The sequence below is a fragment of the Cygnus atratus genome, chromosome Z (assembly GCF_013377495.2).
Source record: "Cygnus atratus isolate AKBS03 ecotype Queensland, Australia chromosome Z, CAtr_DNAZoo_HiC_assembly, whole genome shotgun sequence".
Classification (NCBI taxonomy): Eukaryota; Metazoa; Chordata; class Aves; order Anseriformes; family Anatidae; genus Cygnus; species Cygnus atratus.
The window spans coordinates 20,924,160-20,944,216 of NC_066396.1; the positions used below are offsets into that span (position 1 = coordinate 20,924,160).

A 20,057-nucleotide genomic window follows, 5' to 3' on the forward strand; every position below is an offset into this window, starting at 1 on the left:
TTAAGGTTAAAAATTTTTGGCATATTTACAACAGAATCCCCACTGAGACTTTTTCTACTATGCCAGCATTTTGCAACCTGGAGGGCGGCGAAGTTTCAAGGGCCACAAGAACACAATGATACCACCTGGAGTCGGAAGGTCCTAAATCAAAGGTAGCAAGTAGGAAGAACCGCTGTCACCAGCATGCACATCCTACTCAGGTACTCTCCCCACAGCCACCTAGATCACGAAGACATAGAACATGAGACCATTGGGCCTTTGTTCTGACCCCATTTATGGCTACTCTCTGAGCCATAAAAAGCTTCTGAAGACAGAAATGAGTTACAGGTACACTGTTCAGGTGATAATGAGGGAAAACCAAACAATGCTGTAGTGTACTTTGTAGAACATGAATAGCCTCAGACAAATGGAGGTATTAAGAACAAAAAATGAGTTTCCTAGAGAAAACAAAGACTGGTGGTGGGTCGGTAGTTCTGGAAACAGGAAAAGCCAAGTTAGGTTCTTTGTGCAGCCAAGCCCCACCATCAAATAAGCTACAGCAGCCCCTATGGGCACACAGTGAATGAACAGCACGGCCATATGCCCTGAGTGTCAATGAAACACGAAACACGTTAGCAAACCAAGAAGCTTGGAAGCCAGCTTCTCTACAGCTCTGCTGCAGGTGTACCAAAGCTTGCCTTCCTATATTCCAGTTTACCAGGAACTACAAAATACACATAAGCACAACATGAACGACCACAGCAGGGAGGTCCTGCAACACAGAAAATGGCTTGCTATACCAAGAAACCAAAGGTTATAGCATTTAATGAGTCATCCCCATAATTTGACACTTTTAAGACACTTGTTAAGTCATAGCTCAGCTATAGAAAAAAAATAATAATAAATAAATGCCCCCAGTGCCACCCAACTAATTCATTTTTGAATTTAACATGCAAATTTAGAAAAGCAGCCTGCACTGGAACACAAGTAGATTAAATGGCTGTAACATGTGTCACTTGGGCAAACTTTAACACAGATCATTTCGGCAGAAAAAAATATACTGAAGGAGTTAAATTTCATACTTCAAGATGTAAGAGGATCAAGTATCAAAGGAAGGTTACAACACAAGACGTCCAACAGTGCTTCAATAAAAAAGTGGATTCTTTTCACGAGGAAGGCCTTTCCTGCCCATTTAATCCTTCTTTGCTCGCTTGGCTTTTGCAATGTTCTCCTGGCGTTTCTGCTTCTTCTTTTGCTCTCGCTCCCTGGCCTCGATCATTTTCGCGAGCTTCCACGACAGCGCCGCGCTGATTATGAACAGCGGCGTCAGGGCCAGGATGACCGTGGTGAGGAAGCCGTACGGGTCCTTGGCAGCCCACTCCACGACGTACTCGGCCCAGCCCTTCACGTCCAACATCTTCCCCGCTCCTCAAGCGGCGACGCTGCGGGAGGAGAGAAGGAAAAAATAAGAAACAGCTTCCGAGCGCCCGGAGGAGCGCGGCCACCCCCTCACGCCGAGCCACCCCTCCCCGCTACTGCGGGCAGCGAGCGGGCCGCGCCGGCAGCCAGGCCCCGGCCGTGTCGCGGGGCAGCCTGTCGCGACATGCCCCGCGGTAACGGACCCCACCTGCGGGCGGCGCGGTGCCTGCGGGCCCAACCGCCGTGCCGTGAGGGCGGGACGCGCCCCGGCCGCCCCCCGCCGCCCCTCGCCCGCCGCCGCCCGTACCGGAGCGCTGCGGGGCCGCACGGCGGAAGCAGGAAGGGGGGCGGTGGCCCCGCCGCGCCTGCTTACAGCGGCACCGCCCCGCCCCGTCATGGCCGCCCGGCGGCGGCTGGGGCCGCGGGGGGCTGGCCTGACGCGGCGCGGGGCTGGGGCGGGCGGCACGTGTGTCTGTTTTCTGTCCGTGAATGTCTCTGTCGCTCAAAGGGCAGAAGGCACTGAAGGCAAATGAGAATGCATTTTGACAACGGGGAGTTACTGACAAGAGGTGGGAATCACCCAAAATGCTGAGTGAGTTAAGTGCAGTCAGTTAAGACTCAAAAAGACTGGGTAAGTTAGATGCAGTCTCGTACTGTGCCCCACTTCTCGTGAAGGGCTACCTGTGAGTTCCTACCCAACACCTGTCCGCAGAGTTCAGGCTCTTGTAACGTCTGAAAACTTTCTCTCTGCGCATGACTTAACCTAGGCATGCACATAAGCATTAAATCTCTTCGGATATAGGTCCCTGTTTGATCTGTAATTTGCAAATGTTTGCAAAATGTAGCTATCTAAATTTATTGGCACTTAGATATTAGTTCTGAGGTGTTGTTCTGTATCGCTGTTAGGTGTTTTTGCGTGCTGCGTAGCCAAGCATGCCTAACATCATCACCTTTAAACCTACTGCAAAATTAATTTCTACTTCCAGGCTTTCCCATAATAATAATAGTCTCATCTGTCTGTTTGTGTCTCCATCTCTTCTAAGCTTTATTGATGTAAAGACAAAAGTGCCTGATTCACCACAGCAGGGACTAAACAAAAAGCAGGGATTTTTTAATTTGCTTTCCCGAGAAAACATCTTATGTAATTACCTTCTCTGTGTGTTCTTCTCCCTCTCACAGCTTCTGAAGCTGTTGGCCAGTTACACTGGCAAAGCAGCAGAGACCTCCTGCATAATAATTATGTCCTGTTCAGGTTTGGGAAAGTGAGCAGCTAGCTGGAGAAGAGAGGCCCGGGCTATACACAGCCTTGCATCTGTGTTAGTCAGGAATGAAGGGAAGTTACAGGATGCCCACCCGAGGGGGGCTTAATTCAGAACAGTTCAACCTCCTTGTTTTGCTTCTTTGAGTTACATTTTCAGTTGTTACACTTCTAGTAGTCAAAGAGTGAGCAGAAATTCCAGAGTTCTCCATCAGTTAAACAAAGCAGCGCAACTGTTCGCTCACCGTGAGAGTACTTCAGCAGACCACCTTAAGCTTATGTTTATGTTCACTGTAATTTTGGCAGTTAGCTGCGACTTTGTAAATCTGGACTTTATTTGACATCTCTTCTGAGACACCTTTAACTGACCTGTCCTGTTAATTTCTATGCATGTGCCTGTGTGTAGTTTAATCCAGGCACTATTTAATTTTGTATGTCAGTCATAAGCAGAAGAGTGAGAGAATTGTAAGGGCGAGGACAGGGAGGGAAGGATATGCTGGTGAAAGATCACATCATGTAGAGTGTGTTCTGAAAGTCACGGTCTGCTGCTTCATACCAAATATCCCAATGTTTTACTTAGGTCTCATTCCAGATATCTAGGATAGGAAGGAACCTTACTTAGCATGGAATTAAGCTTGTCCGTAACTACATGCCAACTCAATGCCAGCAGCTACAAAACTAGCATCAAAATATCCTATAGCAGGAATTTATGAACCATCAAGTTTGATAAAATCACTTGTCAATTTTTAAAATGTATATACGTACACATACATGAGCAGCTTAAAAGTTTATTTCAATGGAATTTCATGAGAACATGCCGGAGGGGACAAGCATTACTGTCCATTGTCACACTTTGAAAGGGGGAGTGGGCAGAGGAATGGAAATGGCTCTCCAAAAATCCAGCAATAATAAAGTAAGATTCAGTGTGCAGAAATGTGCTGAGAATGTAATGCAGGCATGGGAAACAGGAGAGTTACTTGCATGAAAGCAGAGCATTTCTCATGCCAACAGTCACTGAAGAGTCTATGAGTGTTTGAGTGTGCGTGCTGAAGACAAGCTTTGAGTAAACGCATTTGTTTCGCTGGGATGTGTTGACATGCGTCAGTGGTCCAGAATCTTTCTATATAAGGAAGTTGCTAAACGTTTCATGCTGTGTAATCTCTAACTACCCTTTCGTCATCTGTGAATTCTGAGGATGAACTGGTTCCTTGAAGCTACTTTTTTCTACATGCAGTATGAATTCTACAATAACCTTTGTGTTTACTTACTAATTTTGTGGGCATGTTGTATTCCACCTGCTGAATGTTCCTGTCTCTATAAGAGCCAGGTAAAAATCTTGTGCCATTGCACAAGGATAGTTTTGAAAATTAAACTCAACTTTTTTTTTTCCCCCCTCCCTGATCCTGTAAAATCTCAGCTGTGAAAGCTTTATTGGCACTTTTTTGACAGTGCATGATACATCCACAGTTTGTGCCAGCCAATAAGCAGTCTGGGTTCTACAGCTTTACTGGAGCCAACAAAACTCCTTTGTACCGTTGGGGATTAAGGATTCTTTTTTTTTTTTTTTTTCCTGCTACAAATCTCTATTTAAAAACATTGGTGTTTTATGTTTAAGTGGATCTGCGTTACATCTTTGTTCTGTAAATTGCATGAGCAACCTCTTGTATTTGTTGTTTGGCTACCATTCAACACAGCTAGGCCTGAGAATCCAAGATGAAATTGTGAGTAATACTGCTGCTCTGCTTAGATCACTTTCAACCATCGTTATAAATTGTCCTGATACTGTGTGCTTCTAAGGATGGGAAATGTGTTAGGACAGTGCATGACAGATAGGCCAAGTAGTACCTTTTGTATCTTAAGAAAGTGGTAATACCTGTCTGTATCTGTATCTATATCTGTATCTATACATATAAATATATACATTTAAACAATACAAATATATGTAATATTAAAGAACATTCAAATGCTTCTGTGCTCTTAGGGGACTTACTTAGGTAATAGCATTATTTTTATTAACCTTATAATTAATTATATAACTTAAAAACTAAAGTGCATCAAGCCTTACTCCAACCTTTATTTGTTCCTATTTTAGTTCTTCTACATTTAAAAACAGAAAGGAAATATCAAAGATGCAAATGGAAGTTAAACAAATAATATAGATATTCTCCTAGATCATTACTGCAATCTGATATGATAGTTACTGATACGAGTATTAACTGGTTCTTGGATTTTCTTGGAAAATCTTTAAAGGAAAGGAGGGTTAAAAATCATCATCAATAGAGCTTTATAAATCACAGTGTCACAGTTAAGTAAGAAACTGAGCATCACGGGATCTTATACGGACGGTGACACTAGGCCTGGGCTCATCCTGAGAACTTTAGGCATCTCCAGCGAAGTCTTACTGGCCGGGAAGGGTGGAGAAAGTCCACGGAGAAAGACTGATGCCTCCGAATGATGATTCAGGCCCTCCACGATGCGAACCGCTCTCTGAAGCTGCCTGTTCCCTTTCACGGACCATAGAGGGCACTAAGGATTGAGGATAATGCTCCCTAATTTAAGCACCTCTGTTAAATGCCAAATTGAAGTGCAAGGAACACAGAGCAAACAACATACCCTTCAGTGTATCAACTCCGTGTCTTTGTGTGTATGTTGGGGATAATATTTACGCGCCTTCTTAAAATATTTTGAAGTTGTTGAATAAAAGAAACAGTACCCAGTTGACCACGAGTATAACTTTTAGGATTCAAATTCAGGTTTCCCTTCATTTTGTCGAACCTAGAGTTTAACATCCAGTACATGCGTGTTATAAAGCCATACACAAGTAATGGATCTAAACACAAAGTTTTCAAATTCATGGAGTATTGATGCAGTTCTAATATTTTTTCTTCTATTTGTGGTCTTACCCTATTTTCTACTATATAAACTTCATAGAAGTTCGTGTTTCTAGTGGCTATCTAGTCGTCTCCCAAGATTTTTTTGTGTGTGTGTGTGGCTTCCTTAGCAGAAAAGGTGAAGATGAGGAGACTGATTGACATGTAAGTCTTAAATTATTTTTATGACTTAATGCATGTACACTCTAAGGTAAAAAATTTAGCCTGCTCTGTAACTACCACATATGTTCTGAGACAACCTGGAGAACCAGAGCCATATTTCTATCTAGTTCATCACATTTCATAAAAGAGCTGAGATAGTTATTTATAGTTTAATTCCAAGAGCAGTAGAAAGTAATGATGCTGCTTCATGAAGTTGCAGCTGCTTCAGTAAGTGTCATGCTATTCCTAACTGTAATTGCATGAACGTCCCAGGATGATGACTCCAAGAACCCCTCTGCTTGAATCATTGTGCTCTGTACACGGTGTAAAAATGAGGTCCTGATACTTGCAATAATAGTAATTGTACTCTGTAGTATTTCAGTACTCTGAAGTGTTTGTCTCATAGTCAAGAACATCTCTCACAGCCTTTCTAGTGTCCTTGCTAAATGCTAGATCAAGTAAACCACATTTTCCTAAACAGAATTTCCCTTTTGTAGCTGTGGTGATTTCGATTTCCATTTTACAGGGTACCACAAGAATTCTGGGTGATCCAGGATAGAAGTGAAATCTCAGACTCTTTCATTATGGGATAAGGTTTAATGACTCAGGACTGCTTTCATAACAAAGAATCTGTATCCTATTTCTTCTTTGGGGAACTAGACCTATGTGCTACAGTATATTTTTCCTGTGTCTTGTCTGGCTACTATTTTCGATCTGAAGATTGTGTAATCCATTTTTTTTTTTTTTCTTCATATATGTGTTCAGAAAAACTTCAAAAAGCATTGGGAGCTCTCTGATGATTAAAGATACTGTGTAATTCCTCAGTACCAATATGGAGTGTCCATTTCAGCATTAAATTAACTTATAGGAGTGGTGTATGTACGAGTCTCTGAGATGGGAAAGACAGCCCATGTTGTGAGCTGCTTACTGCTCTGTCTCATATGGAAAAAAAAAAAACCACCTGTTAGTAGAAGTGGGAGTCTGTACCTTGCTGGAATTCCTAGTCCTACAAAGTGGAATGCTGTAGTAGTCTGTAGCATTACATGTATATCCCTGCCTTCCATTCAGCAGCAAAGTCTTGGATATGGCAAAAAAAGTGAATTCTAGTATGTTCTTTCACCTTGTATTCATGCTGGAATTTAGACACCTAAAGTTAAAAGCTTTTCAATTCTTTCTTAGCAAAGCAGAATGATCAAATATAGGGGAATGTTGCCAAGATGAGAATATAAAAACAGCAAACAGTCTTGAGACTGATCTCATGATCTGAAATACCTTGGCTTCAGGATTGTGCTCCAAAGACATCAGTGGTCAGTTTAGCAAAACATACAAATGTGTATTCTTGAAATCAAGTTGTTAATGACATGCATATCGGTCTGGATAACTGTCAGCTTGCCTGTCCTTGCCAATGCCAGGTCCACTCCCAAGTTTTAAACATATGGAGGATACACTTAGAACAGGCATCAATTAGCAAAAACAACCAGCTAAAATCGTGTGACTTAGACTGTCACCAGATACACTAGTATGCATCTGATTCATTTGAGGAGCAGCTTGGTAGCCTGACTAGAACAGCTCAGACAGTTGAGCTCAGGCACATGATAATTGTTTTCAGGATGTTTCATGTCTGCAAGAAAATCAGTTGCTTTTCCTTAACAGTTTCTTCATTCTGAGTCATTCAATATGGATCTTTCCTAAATCTGAACTTTGTATCTTCCACTTTCACACTTTAATTTAAGAATGCTGTGAATACTTAAAAGCTAAACGAATAACAAAAAAAAAAAAAAACTACAAATGACTATTGGGCACCTTTAAAGAACAATTTACTAGGTGCCCCATAAGACAAAAATCCCAGCATCAAAAAGCAGATGATACAGTCTAAAAACCCCATTTAGAGAGAAAATTAAAGCAGCTATTTCAGAAATAAGTATAAAGAAAGGGAAAACTAAACATTAATTTGCATTAGTGAATCAGAAGACAGAAACTGCAGAAAGGTGGTAAGAAGAAAAGAGGATGAGTTTACAGCCAGCAGGTTTAAGGTAACTAGGAGTTTTGATTATATTCTATTCTAATAAAAGAATTGGTTCAGCAATAGTTGAAATATTCACTAAATATTTATGATCTACATCTGGAGAAGAGTCTTGTTCGTGGCCTAATATGTGCATGCGCTTACTATAAAAGGATAGGTCAGGCTCACATACCTTGAAAGGACCTTTTTCCAGGGAAAGAGAGATTTTATGAAAAGGATGCTTCAAAGAAATCTTGTGACCAGGATTAAACAAGAGCTGGAACAGGTGGTCATAAGAGATTTTTTTTTAATACATATTTATTGAATAATCTATGGAATCGAGACCAGCAATTCTAGTGACAATGAAGTCAGTTGGTGGTGGCACCTGAAGGAACTTTTTGCCTTTTAGATTTAATTTTTATTTCCGGTTAGAAAACATAATTGTATCAGTATTGCTTTGGAAACAGTCTTAGTCAGTAGTATTTTTTATTGCAGAGTGATCCTACAAGTTAAGGATCAAGATTTTTTGGTATTACTGTCTCTCATGTAGCCTGGATGATGAGGTAGGTGTTGCTTTGTCACATCTCCCCAAGGTTTCATCTGCTACTTTCCATGGTAGATAATGGGTGCTGGAGAAAGCCCATGGTTTTGGTGTCTTTTTTGAGTGGAAGTGTTTCATAATGTGGTTGAAGACTGTAATTCAGCTTAATCTTTATATAACATGGATACTGAATTGCCTACTCTCACCAACATTGAGACCCCTTCAGCATAATATGAAAGAGATCTTAGACTTGCAGCAAACTGTGATTAGCAAAGAAACACCTGTATGATTGTTTCTTCTGTTACAAGTTTTACTTCATTTCTCTCCTTAAATTTTATGCTTTTTACTACAGTTTGCTTCTAAAAGGGAAGCCTTTTCCTCTCTGCCCCTGTCAGGCATAAGCTTTCACTTAATCAAAAATACCAAGGAAGCATTCCAAAAACAGAGGGCACACTTTTTTCTGCTCTGACACAAAAATATTTTTTCACATTCATCACGGTCCTTTTCAAGGAAGGGAAAGGCATGGACCCTCATTCCTAAAACATTTTGAACCGAACAAGTTTTGTTTATACTCAGCCCTGAAGTTTAAATACTCTGTGCTTGTTGTGTTTATTTAATTGTTCAAAACATTTCCACTGGAAATTCTGCTTTCTCCATTTTCAAATGGAGAGCAGAAAGACGTGTGACTTGTGGTTTCCGCAAAGTGCCCCGATAACCGCATTGCCCACATCAGCAGTGGAAAGGACTCCTTTGCTAGATGAAGTGTAGTCGTGGCACCAGGACCACTACTGCCCTGTTGGTGTTGGTATTGAATTTCCCATTGACTTGACTGGGAGAAGAATCAGGCTCATAGAAATGACAGTGAGAAACAGGATGCAAATTTTTTACCCACAAAACAATTGGTTAAATCAGTCCATGGGAGACAGGTACTGAATTGTTTGTCTTTTTAGAGGTAGCTGCTAGATTTTACTCCCCTGGAGGATCTACATAAGAAAAAGTTAAAGGCAGAGGAGAGGGCTTTCTGAGTTGTTTAGGGATGACCGCCTATGCTCAACTTGCATGTTAATTTACAATATAATGCTTTACAATGTGCCTCTGCCTCAAGGAGCTAAGTTAAAACAGTTGTACCTAATGAAGGAAGGTAAAATAAGTAAGAGGATTTCTCCCTTGCATTGCGCTTTCCTCCAAAAGCACATAATAGTAGTACCCAAGTCCCCTGTATCAGTGATTCAAATTAGATTCCTTAGTGCTAGCAGTGGCTTACCGGGGAGGAGATATTCTCAGATACTCTTTGCTCTCTTTATCCTCCCTGGTAGTGCCATGGAAGTATAGAACAACGTTAGTGTAACTGAGGATTGGGCTGACACAATGGCAGATTTGTTGCTTCTTTTGTAGGAAATGCTTATATTAATTTACAAACGCTCCCATAAATCATGGCTGGAAAAAGTCTTGTATGTTAAGCATCTTCATTGTGCTGCCAAGTGGTAGAACTTGGGGCCCTGCTGGCTACATGCCCTTTGGAGAGAAATCAGTAATGTGATGTTTGGATATCCTCCAAGTATAACTTCTGCATTTACGCTGCATTTCACATCTGTCGTGAGAGGTGCTGATAAGCCACCTCTTTTCTCAGGAATCTTTGGTCGTGATTCCAGTCAGTTCCCTGGAATCACCTTTCATCAAGACTATGACTTTCTATCAATTCTTGGCTGTGCAAAACTTCCCCACAAAGAATCTTCATTATAAATAAACCTTGTGTGACCCATTGTGCTATGTGTTTGCCTCTGGTGCTCTATTTAGCATCTTTAACCCCTAGGTGAGAACGTATTAAAAAATGTACTTAACAGAATATAGTAAGTGTAAATTTGCATGCAATGATTCACTAATGTAGTGATATCATGAAAAGGTATCGGTTTGATGCTCACTTTAAAATTGTTTTTGATTATCTCTCTTTCAGTTCTTTGAAACATTGCCTAGCTCCCTAATGTGGTCAGTGAATGTGGAAAAGAATATGAGATTATGACATTAACCTTCTGAGTTGGAATGCATCACTTTTTTCACCACCTGAAAAATATTTTCTTGTAGGTAGGTTGCACTTTGGTTTTGGTTGAACTTCTCTCATATATTTGGTGTTCAGAACAAAAACCTCCTTCAACTGTAAGTTATCCAGGGCTTCTCCCATGGCCCTGCTACTCTGCTAACTGGGGAGCTGTTTAGCAAGGTATCTGTGTAGTAGCATGTGATGGTGTATTGGTAAAGCTCTAATTTCAGTAATGCACAATATAGGTAATTTCAGATTTATTTTCAGAGATGTTTCTTCTTTCTCACTTTTACACACTTTCAAGACATTGAATTACATAATCCCAAAACATCAGATACCAAGATACAATACTATGCAGTCAAAGCTGAACTTCACTGTTGTCTGTAATGAGTGATGCATTGTAAATATCCGTATATATTTGTACATGAACATATATATATAAACACATACAGAGAGTAGTTCACTATCGTACCATATTTGAGGATATGTACTGTACATATCCTCATGCAATATAAAGAAACACTTAGCAGTATTGTGTACTGCTGATATCTTTAAAGGCCTTTAGGATTATGCTTTGTGAACACCAGAGGGGTTTGGTTTAAAGTCTGTGCAGAAAGTGGTAACAGAAGAGTGAACTTTATTCTAGAAACTCAATTTGCAGTTACACTAAGACTTCTTTGAAATGGGCGTAATCGTATCTACACTTATGCCTGCTTTAATGTCCTTGTATTCTATCTGAGTGTTGTAAAGGGGGTGTAGTGTGGATATGTCTTTCTTTGTAGCAATTATTATTGCACTTATGTTAAAGTGTATTTTAATTGTTTTGATTTTGGTCTGGGGGAGATTTATATATAATTATTTGTTACTTGTTTGGTTAACAATTAAAGCATAAATACAATGCATTAAATAACCTCACAGGCTACTGGAACTAGGTATAACTCAGACCACTTCTGCTTTCAGGCCACTTCAGTATTATTTTAGCATTAGTATTTGAATCTTCCTCAGTTACAATTTGTGGTGCTTAAGAATATTTTTCTTATTGACCAGAATTCCTACAACCATTGCATTTTACTTTTTCTCATAAAAATATAAAGGACAACATAGTGGAATGCTTTCTTTTTACAGTCTACACTTCTTTTTATTTATTGATTTGATTTCTGCAGCACCAATTTGATTTCTTAGTGTATAAGGATACGTTAGTGTCTCTTTAAATCACTTGTGAACCTTTTAATAGCACCCTCTGTGTTTATAGAAGCTGCCAGAAACCAGTCAGAGCAGCAGTATGCCCCTAGCTATATCTTGCATGTTTGTGTATTATTTAGTAAGTGCGGTTATTTGGGACTCAATTATACTGCATGGTTTCTTCATATCGTTTTTGTTGTGGAACAAGCAAAAGACATATATAATGACCCCTGGTTCCAAGTACCTTTCGGCATTTAGCATGACGAAAGCCTACAAGTTTTCCAAACAATACTTGAGTTCATCAGAATTTCCAACTATGAATGTTCCTATTTACATATTCAAAAAAAAAATATTCTAGGGATCCTTCTTATGAAACCCCACCTACATTGTTCTTCATTTTTCCAGCTTTTCCATCTCTCAGGACTCATCCTATTTGAATGCCTGTAAGATAAGAGGGACTATGTAGCATGCCTGGAATGTTTCTAAATCCAGGAACTAGTAGACCAAAGAGGGAATCGAATTCCAGAGCCTAGGGCCCCTCACGGGGAGTACTCTATAAGTCCTAAACTCTCAAATATTTTGGAAAGTTTCAGAGTTGGAGCTTGGGTTTTGGGACAGTGCTATCTAGCAGATACCTGGCATAACACACAAGAAATGTAAAGAAGAAAATAAAGATTGTGCAGTTCCTTTGTCTAAGCATTGGTTAGCAGCTGTAATTGTGAAGGTGGAAGATTTTTCTTTTCAAACATGACAGCATCTTCTCAGAGAACATATGTTTAATAAGACAATGTCTTCTGTTTCGTACATGCAATGTAAGCTAATCAAACTCGATGTTTACTTGTTTAAAGAGGAGGGTTTTGAAGAAGTAGAATATGAGAGAGTGTAAAAAAAAAAAAAAAAAGGAAGCCTCCATGTCAAGGAGGCTGTGGTATTTTCTATTATTTACCTGAGATTTACTCTTTCAGTAGTAAGAGTCAAGTGTTTGCCCTGCACTTTGGTCTGATGCTGCAGATGTGTGCAGTGACTGTGTAAGATACCGGCTTTTTAGACAAGTTTCTCCTTTCCTAAGAGATATAGTAAGAATCTAGAATTTCCAGTTTTTCATAAAAGTTTTACAAAACAATTACTTGGATCCACAGCAAATACATTTTGTATAAAGCATGGAGTATGGTTTGGGAGAGTTTTTCTTTAGTCAGTTTTAAGAAAGTATTCTGCATTTTATTTTACATCTTTTTACTATTTGTGCATTCTTCTATATGAATCCATATGTGTCTCCACTACCACTGTGTCAAAATATTTTTATTTGTAAAATCTTTAGAAGAACTAACTAGAAGACATCATTTCCTGGATTAGATTGCCACCAGATTTTTACCAACAAAGTAGCTGGATGCTTGGGACTCGTCTGTTTGTGACTGTCAGTGTAAAATAAAGTGGGTTAAGCATTACAGAACAAATATGTTTGTGGACGCTTGTGTTACATAAACATGTTTTCCTGTTTATATCATTTATTTCCAAAGTGAATTAAAAGCAACAAAGCTCATTTTTGTCTTGGATGCTAGGAAATCTGGAGCTGCCATGGCTACTCAGACTCTGTCAGGTGAGCTGCTAACTTTTGTGCCAGTTTAGCTCTCTAGGACATCTCACTGCTAGGTAGATAAAAGCCAACTCAGGCAAAGTGGCGGGACCTATGAGCTACCATTCCCCCACAGACACACTACTGCATCTCTTCCCTTGAATTTAGGGAAGTTCCTCAACCTAACCCTTTCCACCTGTCAGGATGTGAAAGAAGAGGGGTTTGGGGAAAGAATTGCTGGGTTTGGCAGCAAGAGCATGCTACATTTGTTTGTCTGTAATGTTAAAGTATATTATCAATAACCAGTCATGAAATTTGTCTGCCATACAGTTGAATCACATCAGGTCTTCTGTATCCAGGGTCTTTTGGGGGTGAGATAGAATAGAGATAGTACATGATTCTCTTACATGGCAAAGAACCATCGTACTGTAAAGCAAGATTTTCTAATGGTGGCCCATGGGCCGTCTCTCATCTTTAGGGCACATTCACAAGATGTGACTGTAACAGTTGGCAATCCTTAAGATAGATCTAGGTTGTAGTGTCACCCACCTAGCCTTTCATGTAACCCAGAGTGCACAGCTTCTGGAAGTTCTCATTTGAACTGACTCTGCAGGTCATTGCAGTGTCTCCCGCCTGTATTTTCAGCACTTCCAACCAAGTGGGGAGTGCTATCAGCAATATTGTGGAGATCGGAGAAGTCTGCTCAAGCGGGAGTGTGCAACGTCTTTTTCTTCTTGTGTACAGCATATAGACTGAGGAAAGATCACTTTCATCTTGGTGCTGCGCCAGGAAACAGCTGTGCCCTGAGAGATTGACTCCATCCACACCTGCACAGTGTTAAGCATGGACTTCTCTCTCAAGCTGCTGGCACTGTATTCCTCCAGAAAAGGATGGGTGTTCTCCATGAAACAGAGAACTTTTCTGTCCCTAATAATTTCCCATCCCTATCCAGAATCTGATCCCATTCCTGGAAGGTTTTACACAGACTTTTCCCCCATTTCATGCACTGATTTTTTTCTTTGCTTCTAATTGAGATGTGTCTCTTCAACAAGTATTGGTGAAAAGATTTGTCTTGCCTACCTGCCACAACTAAGTCCTAATACCTCATTACAGCTGCTGAAGGAAGTGCCAATTTAAGGGTATGATATATCTGATGCAACTCAGACAGTTGGTTTCTGGTCAGATGAACCGTAACCCTGGAAATGCCTAGTTGTTTCTGCAGTATCATTAAAGGGACTTCGTGTGAGCAGATCATCCATAGACATCTACTTACAGTTCGGTTAATTCCAAATGTATGTGCCTCTCCCCTCGTCTTTCTTCTCACGCTGCACCATAACAGCCCTCCCACCCAGAAACTGCATGTCTCTTCCTCAACACTCCAGAAGCGCATGTGGGTGCTTCAGGCCCACATGCTCTTCAAGCTGTACACCTTAAAAATCTAGTATAGCAGCCCTCAAAGCAAAGAGAATGGCATTCAGAGCACATTTTTCCTGCGGTATAAAATGAATTTACACTATACAGTTTTTGGACTAGGCTTGCTTTTCACACTACATAAATGTTTAGTAAAAAAGATTCTCTCCTTGCTTTCAGAAATAAACACAATTTTATGTTGCTATGTTTTGTGTTTCAGTACAGATTTTGATATTTTCTTTGCCTGCCACTTTCCAGAATGACACTGTGCTTTACTGGATTGTATCATGAACTACTTGGTGTTGCCTAAGCAGCTTTGAAAGCAATTTATAAACCAGAAAGTAACATCCAGGAGAGCCTTTATAAATACACAAGAGGATCTTTTCATTACATCTGGAAATTAAAAGCATTTATATTGAGTTCATATGGCAGATACTCAGGAAGCAATTTTTAACATGCATACTTGAATAACTGGTTTGCCTATAGAAAAAAAATACCAACAAGGAAAGCAAAAATTTATGATAGAAAAATAAATATTTTAGTTATCTTCTAATAAATACAGTTTTATTAATGGCAACATTCTGTGTATAAATGTCTATATGAATTTGAGTTATTGCATATCACATAATGGAGAATATTCTGGTCTCTCAGGTCAGTGCTGTCCCACATAACAATAAAATTAGGTAGAGAACACTGCAGCATCCTGGCAACAGAATCTCTTTGGAGTCATATGATAAGGAGGTGGGATTTTGTGCTCTCATGCATATCCATGTAGCAAAGCACATGGAAAGACCTTTACCAGCTAAAGGAACAACAGGGTGCCTGTCGAATTGCTTTTCTTGGTATACTTTCCCTACCAGTACAGCTCCTTCACGAGTCCCACTCCCATTATTAAGGCCCATCTCAGGCATCCCTGCACAGTGTGGGGTATGTGTGCTGCTATGACCTACACAAGAGAATTGCAGGAGTGCTGAATGACCCAGAGATGCAAACCGGGATGCGCAGGGCAAACTTGCGCTGGCTCAGTCTCAGTTTTCTCATATTTATTGCACAGCAAGCGTGTTTGCATCATTTGTGAAATTCTTTGTGTTAGCAGTATGCACTTGTCCTGGATTTGCCAGGGGTAGAGTTAATTTTCCTCCTAGTAGCTGGCATGGTGCTGTGTTTTGGATTTAGGATGAGAATAATGTTGGTAACACACTGACGTTTAATTGTTGCAGAGCAGTGCTTGCACTAAGCCAAGGACTTCTCAGCTTCTTGTTCTGTCCTGCCAGCGTGCAGGACAGGAACTGGGAGGGGACAGACCCAGCTGACCCAAACTGGCCAAAGGGATTTTCTGTACCGTATGTCATCATGCTCAGCAAATACACGGGGTGGTTGGTTGGGGGGGGGAGGGGGGGGTGGCAGATTTATGGATGCTTGGGGATAGGCTGGGCATTGGTCAGTGGGTGGTGAGCAATTGCGTTGTGCATCACTTGTTTTGTACACACGATTAGTAGTAGTGCTATTATCATTATTATTATTATTTTCCTTTCTTTTCTGTCTTTTCTGTCCTAATAAACTGTTTTAATTTCAACCCACAAGCTTTCACTTTTTTTTTTTCTTTTTTTGATTCTCTTCCCTATCCAGGGGAGAGAGGGGAGCAAACAGCTGTGTGGTGCTTAGCTGCTGGCAGGGTTAAGCCACTATAGCACTGTAAAAGTCCAAAGACACAAACTAATAGGTAAGCTGGCAATGTTTTTCAGAATCTCTCTCAGTCTCATATGTTGTGCCTTCTCTCTCAGCCTGTTGTCCAAACCCAAGGAAGCGCAAAGGTCCAGGGCCTATGTACAGGAGTTTTTATACCCCCACATGACAGAAGTGTTTCTGTACATAAACGTAATGTTTTTGAATTGTTTCTGCAGGCGCTTCTTCTCCTTGGAAGTCAGCAGACTGCTTCAGAATATCCTTGACAGAGCTAAGGAACATGTAGCTATAAGCAATTTTTATTCCTGGTGTATACAGTCTTTATATAATAAAATCAAAAGTATCCTTTTGGCTTTGAAAATAACTGTTTTCATTTTCTCTTTGCTTTGTACTTGCATGGATAAATGTCCGAAATGTTGTGGAGCTCTCCTGGAGATGGGTACATTTGGATTGCGTGGGATAGCTCTCACCTTTGGTAATAATCCACAAATGATTTTTGTTCTGTTCTGCCATTTATTTGCCTATTCATAAGAAAAACGAGAAACCTACTATTTTCTTTTTTTAACTTTTTTTTTCTTTTTTTCTGTTGTATTATACCAGACTAAAATTAGATCTTCATAGTATCCATTAAACATGGAATCTTCTTACTTAAAGTGGAAGTAGAAAGACGTAGGCATATATAAAAACCTAACATAACTCTTGTTCTTCTTTATGTACGCAAAAAAAAATCTAAAATGTTTATTTTAAAAAATCCTCATTTTTTTGTTGAGCAAGAATTCATAAAGAAAACTCCACCTAAAATATGAGCATATGTTTTTATAAGAAGAAACTGCTGATCTACGTGTAGTTTTGAAATCATGCAGCAGTAACTAGCCATGTAATTCAGTGCGCTTAGAAGTCAGTGGTAGGACTTCTATTAATTTCAGTGAGTTCTGGACCAGTCTTTGAAACAAGGTGAATTGGCGCTTTGTACTTCCATTCTGGGACTTGTTCTGGTTCAAACTCAGGTGTATTAATGGATATAGATGTCTTCCCATGTTCACACATGTAATACTTCAGCTTTTTAGAGAAAATAACCAGTATAAATGGACATTCTCTCCTGCATTAAACGAAGTCCTGTTAATATTTACTTTGAATGGCTGTTTGCTTAGTACAGCTAATGTGGAGGAGCATAGTCTACTTTGTCTGCACAGTGACATTTCCAAGTGCTGAGTAAATGGCTAATGAATTATAAAATTTGTTGTTCAAAATTTAGCCAAAGGGGTGATGCAAGTTCCTATAAAACTGTGTGCATATTCCAAGAATTAGTTTCTGTTTCACTGCTAAAGTGTAACAAACCAGTTGCAAACAGAAGTGTCACAAGTTTTTTTTTTTTTTTTCCTATTTTTGTGGGAAATATTGCATTTTGCCTTTTTTTCTATAGCTTTTTTTTACAGTCATATTTACCAGGAAGCACTGAAAAAATACCTCGTTGAGATTGTTTATACCGTTTATGCAGTACTTTCCATGCACTAAAATATAATTGCGAATCCAGGAGTGAGCACACAAAGAGAACAACCTGTTAAGTTTTTTTTTTCTTGTTTTCTTCATGTTTATTTTATAATATACTGCATTTCTATTTATAGGCTAATGTTTCACAGTACACTCATGCCCTGTTTCTGCACAGCTTCCTTGCCTATAGAAAGATGGTTCTTCTGGGCCAGCAGCTGTGTTCATTTAATTTCTCAGCTTTGTTTTGGATGAGAAATAATTCTAGATATGTGTGACTGATGCAGATCACCTTCAGGTGATGGAGGTCATTCTCAGTGCATTGTACTCAGCACATAGACAATTGCCATGATTTCAGCTAGATTGTTGTAACGATGTCCTGATGTGATTGCACATCGCATTATCAATTTTCAGAATCATAGTTAGATATTAATCCTTAATAACAAACCATGCATTATCAATTATATGTAAAACATGAATTTGGGATATTTTGGGATATCAGTATATGTTTGGGGTAGGGCCCATATTTTGTCCACATTAACACGTTATTGGAAGATCAGAGGAATATAACTACATACCAGTTGCTTTTTACTATTTGTTATAGTTTGCCTTTCAATCAATAAATCTGCTTATAGTTGCTATATTAGGAAGCAAAATGAATATAACTGAACTGATTATCACTATTGCTGTTATCACTGAGTTATGTAATAAAACTACCCACTCATATAGAAAGTATAGGTAATTCCATGGAGATTTCTTATGATTAGTTGCTGATAAATGTAGCTTGGTGCTTCTTGTGCTCTTCTCCAGGTGGTCTTTCACTCTGAAATGTACAGCACAAAGAAATCCACCATACGTTTCAGCACCTGGTAACTCTGATTTCATGTTTAACACCTACCCTCCTTTTCTCACAGCCATACTGACATAACTATCTCTGTAGGGGCTGTCATGGTGAAATAACTGGATGGTCTATAACTGCAACAATGCTGCACAAAGTTAAATCAGGAGCAGGAAGTAACTTTTTATGAGTGAGCTTGAAAATCCTGAGCATCAGTGTGCTGCAACTGTGTACAATGACTGAAATCATGGCTTCGTGGCATGCAAGTGGCAAAGATCCCACTGCCTTTTTCAGTATAGCCAGGATTTCACTAATTGAGTATTTGAAGTAATAATCCCTCTCAAAGACTGACTATTGTGGAGTGGCATTGGCAGATCAGCAGCTATCCTAAAGCAATCCTTTTCCTCCCAGCTATTGAATTGGAAGCAGCACCTCCTGTCAGGCCCTGATAAGAGGCACTGATTGAGGGGCACTGTTTCTGGGTGTGAGAAGAGGTAGCACAACTGAAGTGAAACTAAAAGTAGTAGGCCTGGTTTCAGCTACAGGCCTGATTAAAATTACTGTACAGCAGGCGTATTTTGATTAAAATAGAATTGAAACAAATGCATGTGTTCGACCGCATTAGTAAGGAGAGAGGTGAGAATGACATGAGGGGAATACTGTGGGCAAAGCTGTGGAAGAAACATGAGGATAAGAAAATTTTTGTTAAGATTTGTATTTTTGCAGAGTTGCTTAGTTTTTGTACTTTCTCATGCACATTCCTGGTAATGTAGTTTACCTGTAATCTAACCTGTCTCCATTCTTATTTTACAAATGATGAGACTGAAACAAACCAATGGTGGGGATAAGACATATGTTAAATTACCCTCTGAATGTGGCTGCCTCAGAGGGAATCCTTTCTCCTTCTTACTGTCTCCCTGTGCCCCCTGCACCCCTCTAGTGGTCGTGTGGCTACAAGGCAGGATGACTCAAGGAGCTAATCCAGAAGACATGTAAGCACACACAAGTGTGTGTGCTGCAAGTTTAGCCCCCTGCACCTGTGAGGTCAGACCTAGCACAAGAAAAAAAAAAAAAATCAGCTCGTGGGAGAGTAAGGTGGGAGCAGGACAGCTCTTTTACCAGCAGCTAGCTGGCAGATCAGTTTTGCCATAACAAGAAACCTCACTCTTAGTCATTCAGAACTTGGCTTCAAATATTTATGACTTCATCCAGCGAATATCCCATCTGACTGCAAGGAGAACTGCAGGTGTCCAGCGCTTTTGAAAAGACAGGCTCAGTGTCTAAGGCAAAGCATCTGGAATTAGAAGCTGCTTTTGAATATTTGAATCTTTGTGATTCACACAGTTAAGAAACAAGCCGGTGGCACAGTCTGAAATAGAATTGCTGCGTCCTGTCTCAGCCATGCTCTCTGTGCAGTAATGCTCATGCCAGACCCTGCCATCTCCCACATACTTTGTGACTCATTCTGTCCCTAAAATTATTTGCACCTGGCGTTTTACTAACACTGTAATGGGTAAAAATATGGCCTTCAGAAACATTTAATTAAACCACAATAATTTGCTTATCATAAGCCTCCGAGCTTTTATCCTATGCTCCATAGTGCCTGTATTT

General features: G+C 40.0%; 1 protein-coding gene across 2 annotated transcripts; it reads right to left on the bottom strand.

The window, feature by feature from the left end:
* Positions 1-765: 765 nt before the first annotated feature.
* On the bottom strand, positions 766-1,830 carry SMIM15 (small integral membrane protein 15). 2 transcript variants are annotated; one of them, XM_035553584.2, is made up of 2 exons: positions 1,706-1,830; positions 766-1,421 (listed from the first exon to the last, which is right to left on the bottom strand). In XM_035553584.2, exon 2 carries the CDS (start codon positions 1,394-1,396, stop codon positions 1,172-1,174), a length of 225 nt encoding a protein of 74 aa, XP_035409477.1. In that variant the 5' UTR covers positions 1,397-1,421; positions 1,706-1,830; the 3' UTR covers positions 766-1,171. The 2 variants fall into 2 exon arrangements, with proteins under 2 accessions (XP_035409477.1, XP_035409476.1); XM_035553583.2 differs by having other exon boundaries at positions 1,607-1,726.
* Positions 1,831-20,057: the final 18,227 nt, after the last annotated feature.

Excerpts from the sequence above, each read along its gene's own strand:
- SMIM15 (XM_035553584.2), bottom strand. The coding sequence starts at position 1,396 with ATGTTGGACGTGAAGGGCTGGGCCGAGTACGTCGTGGAGTGGGCTGCC.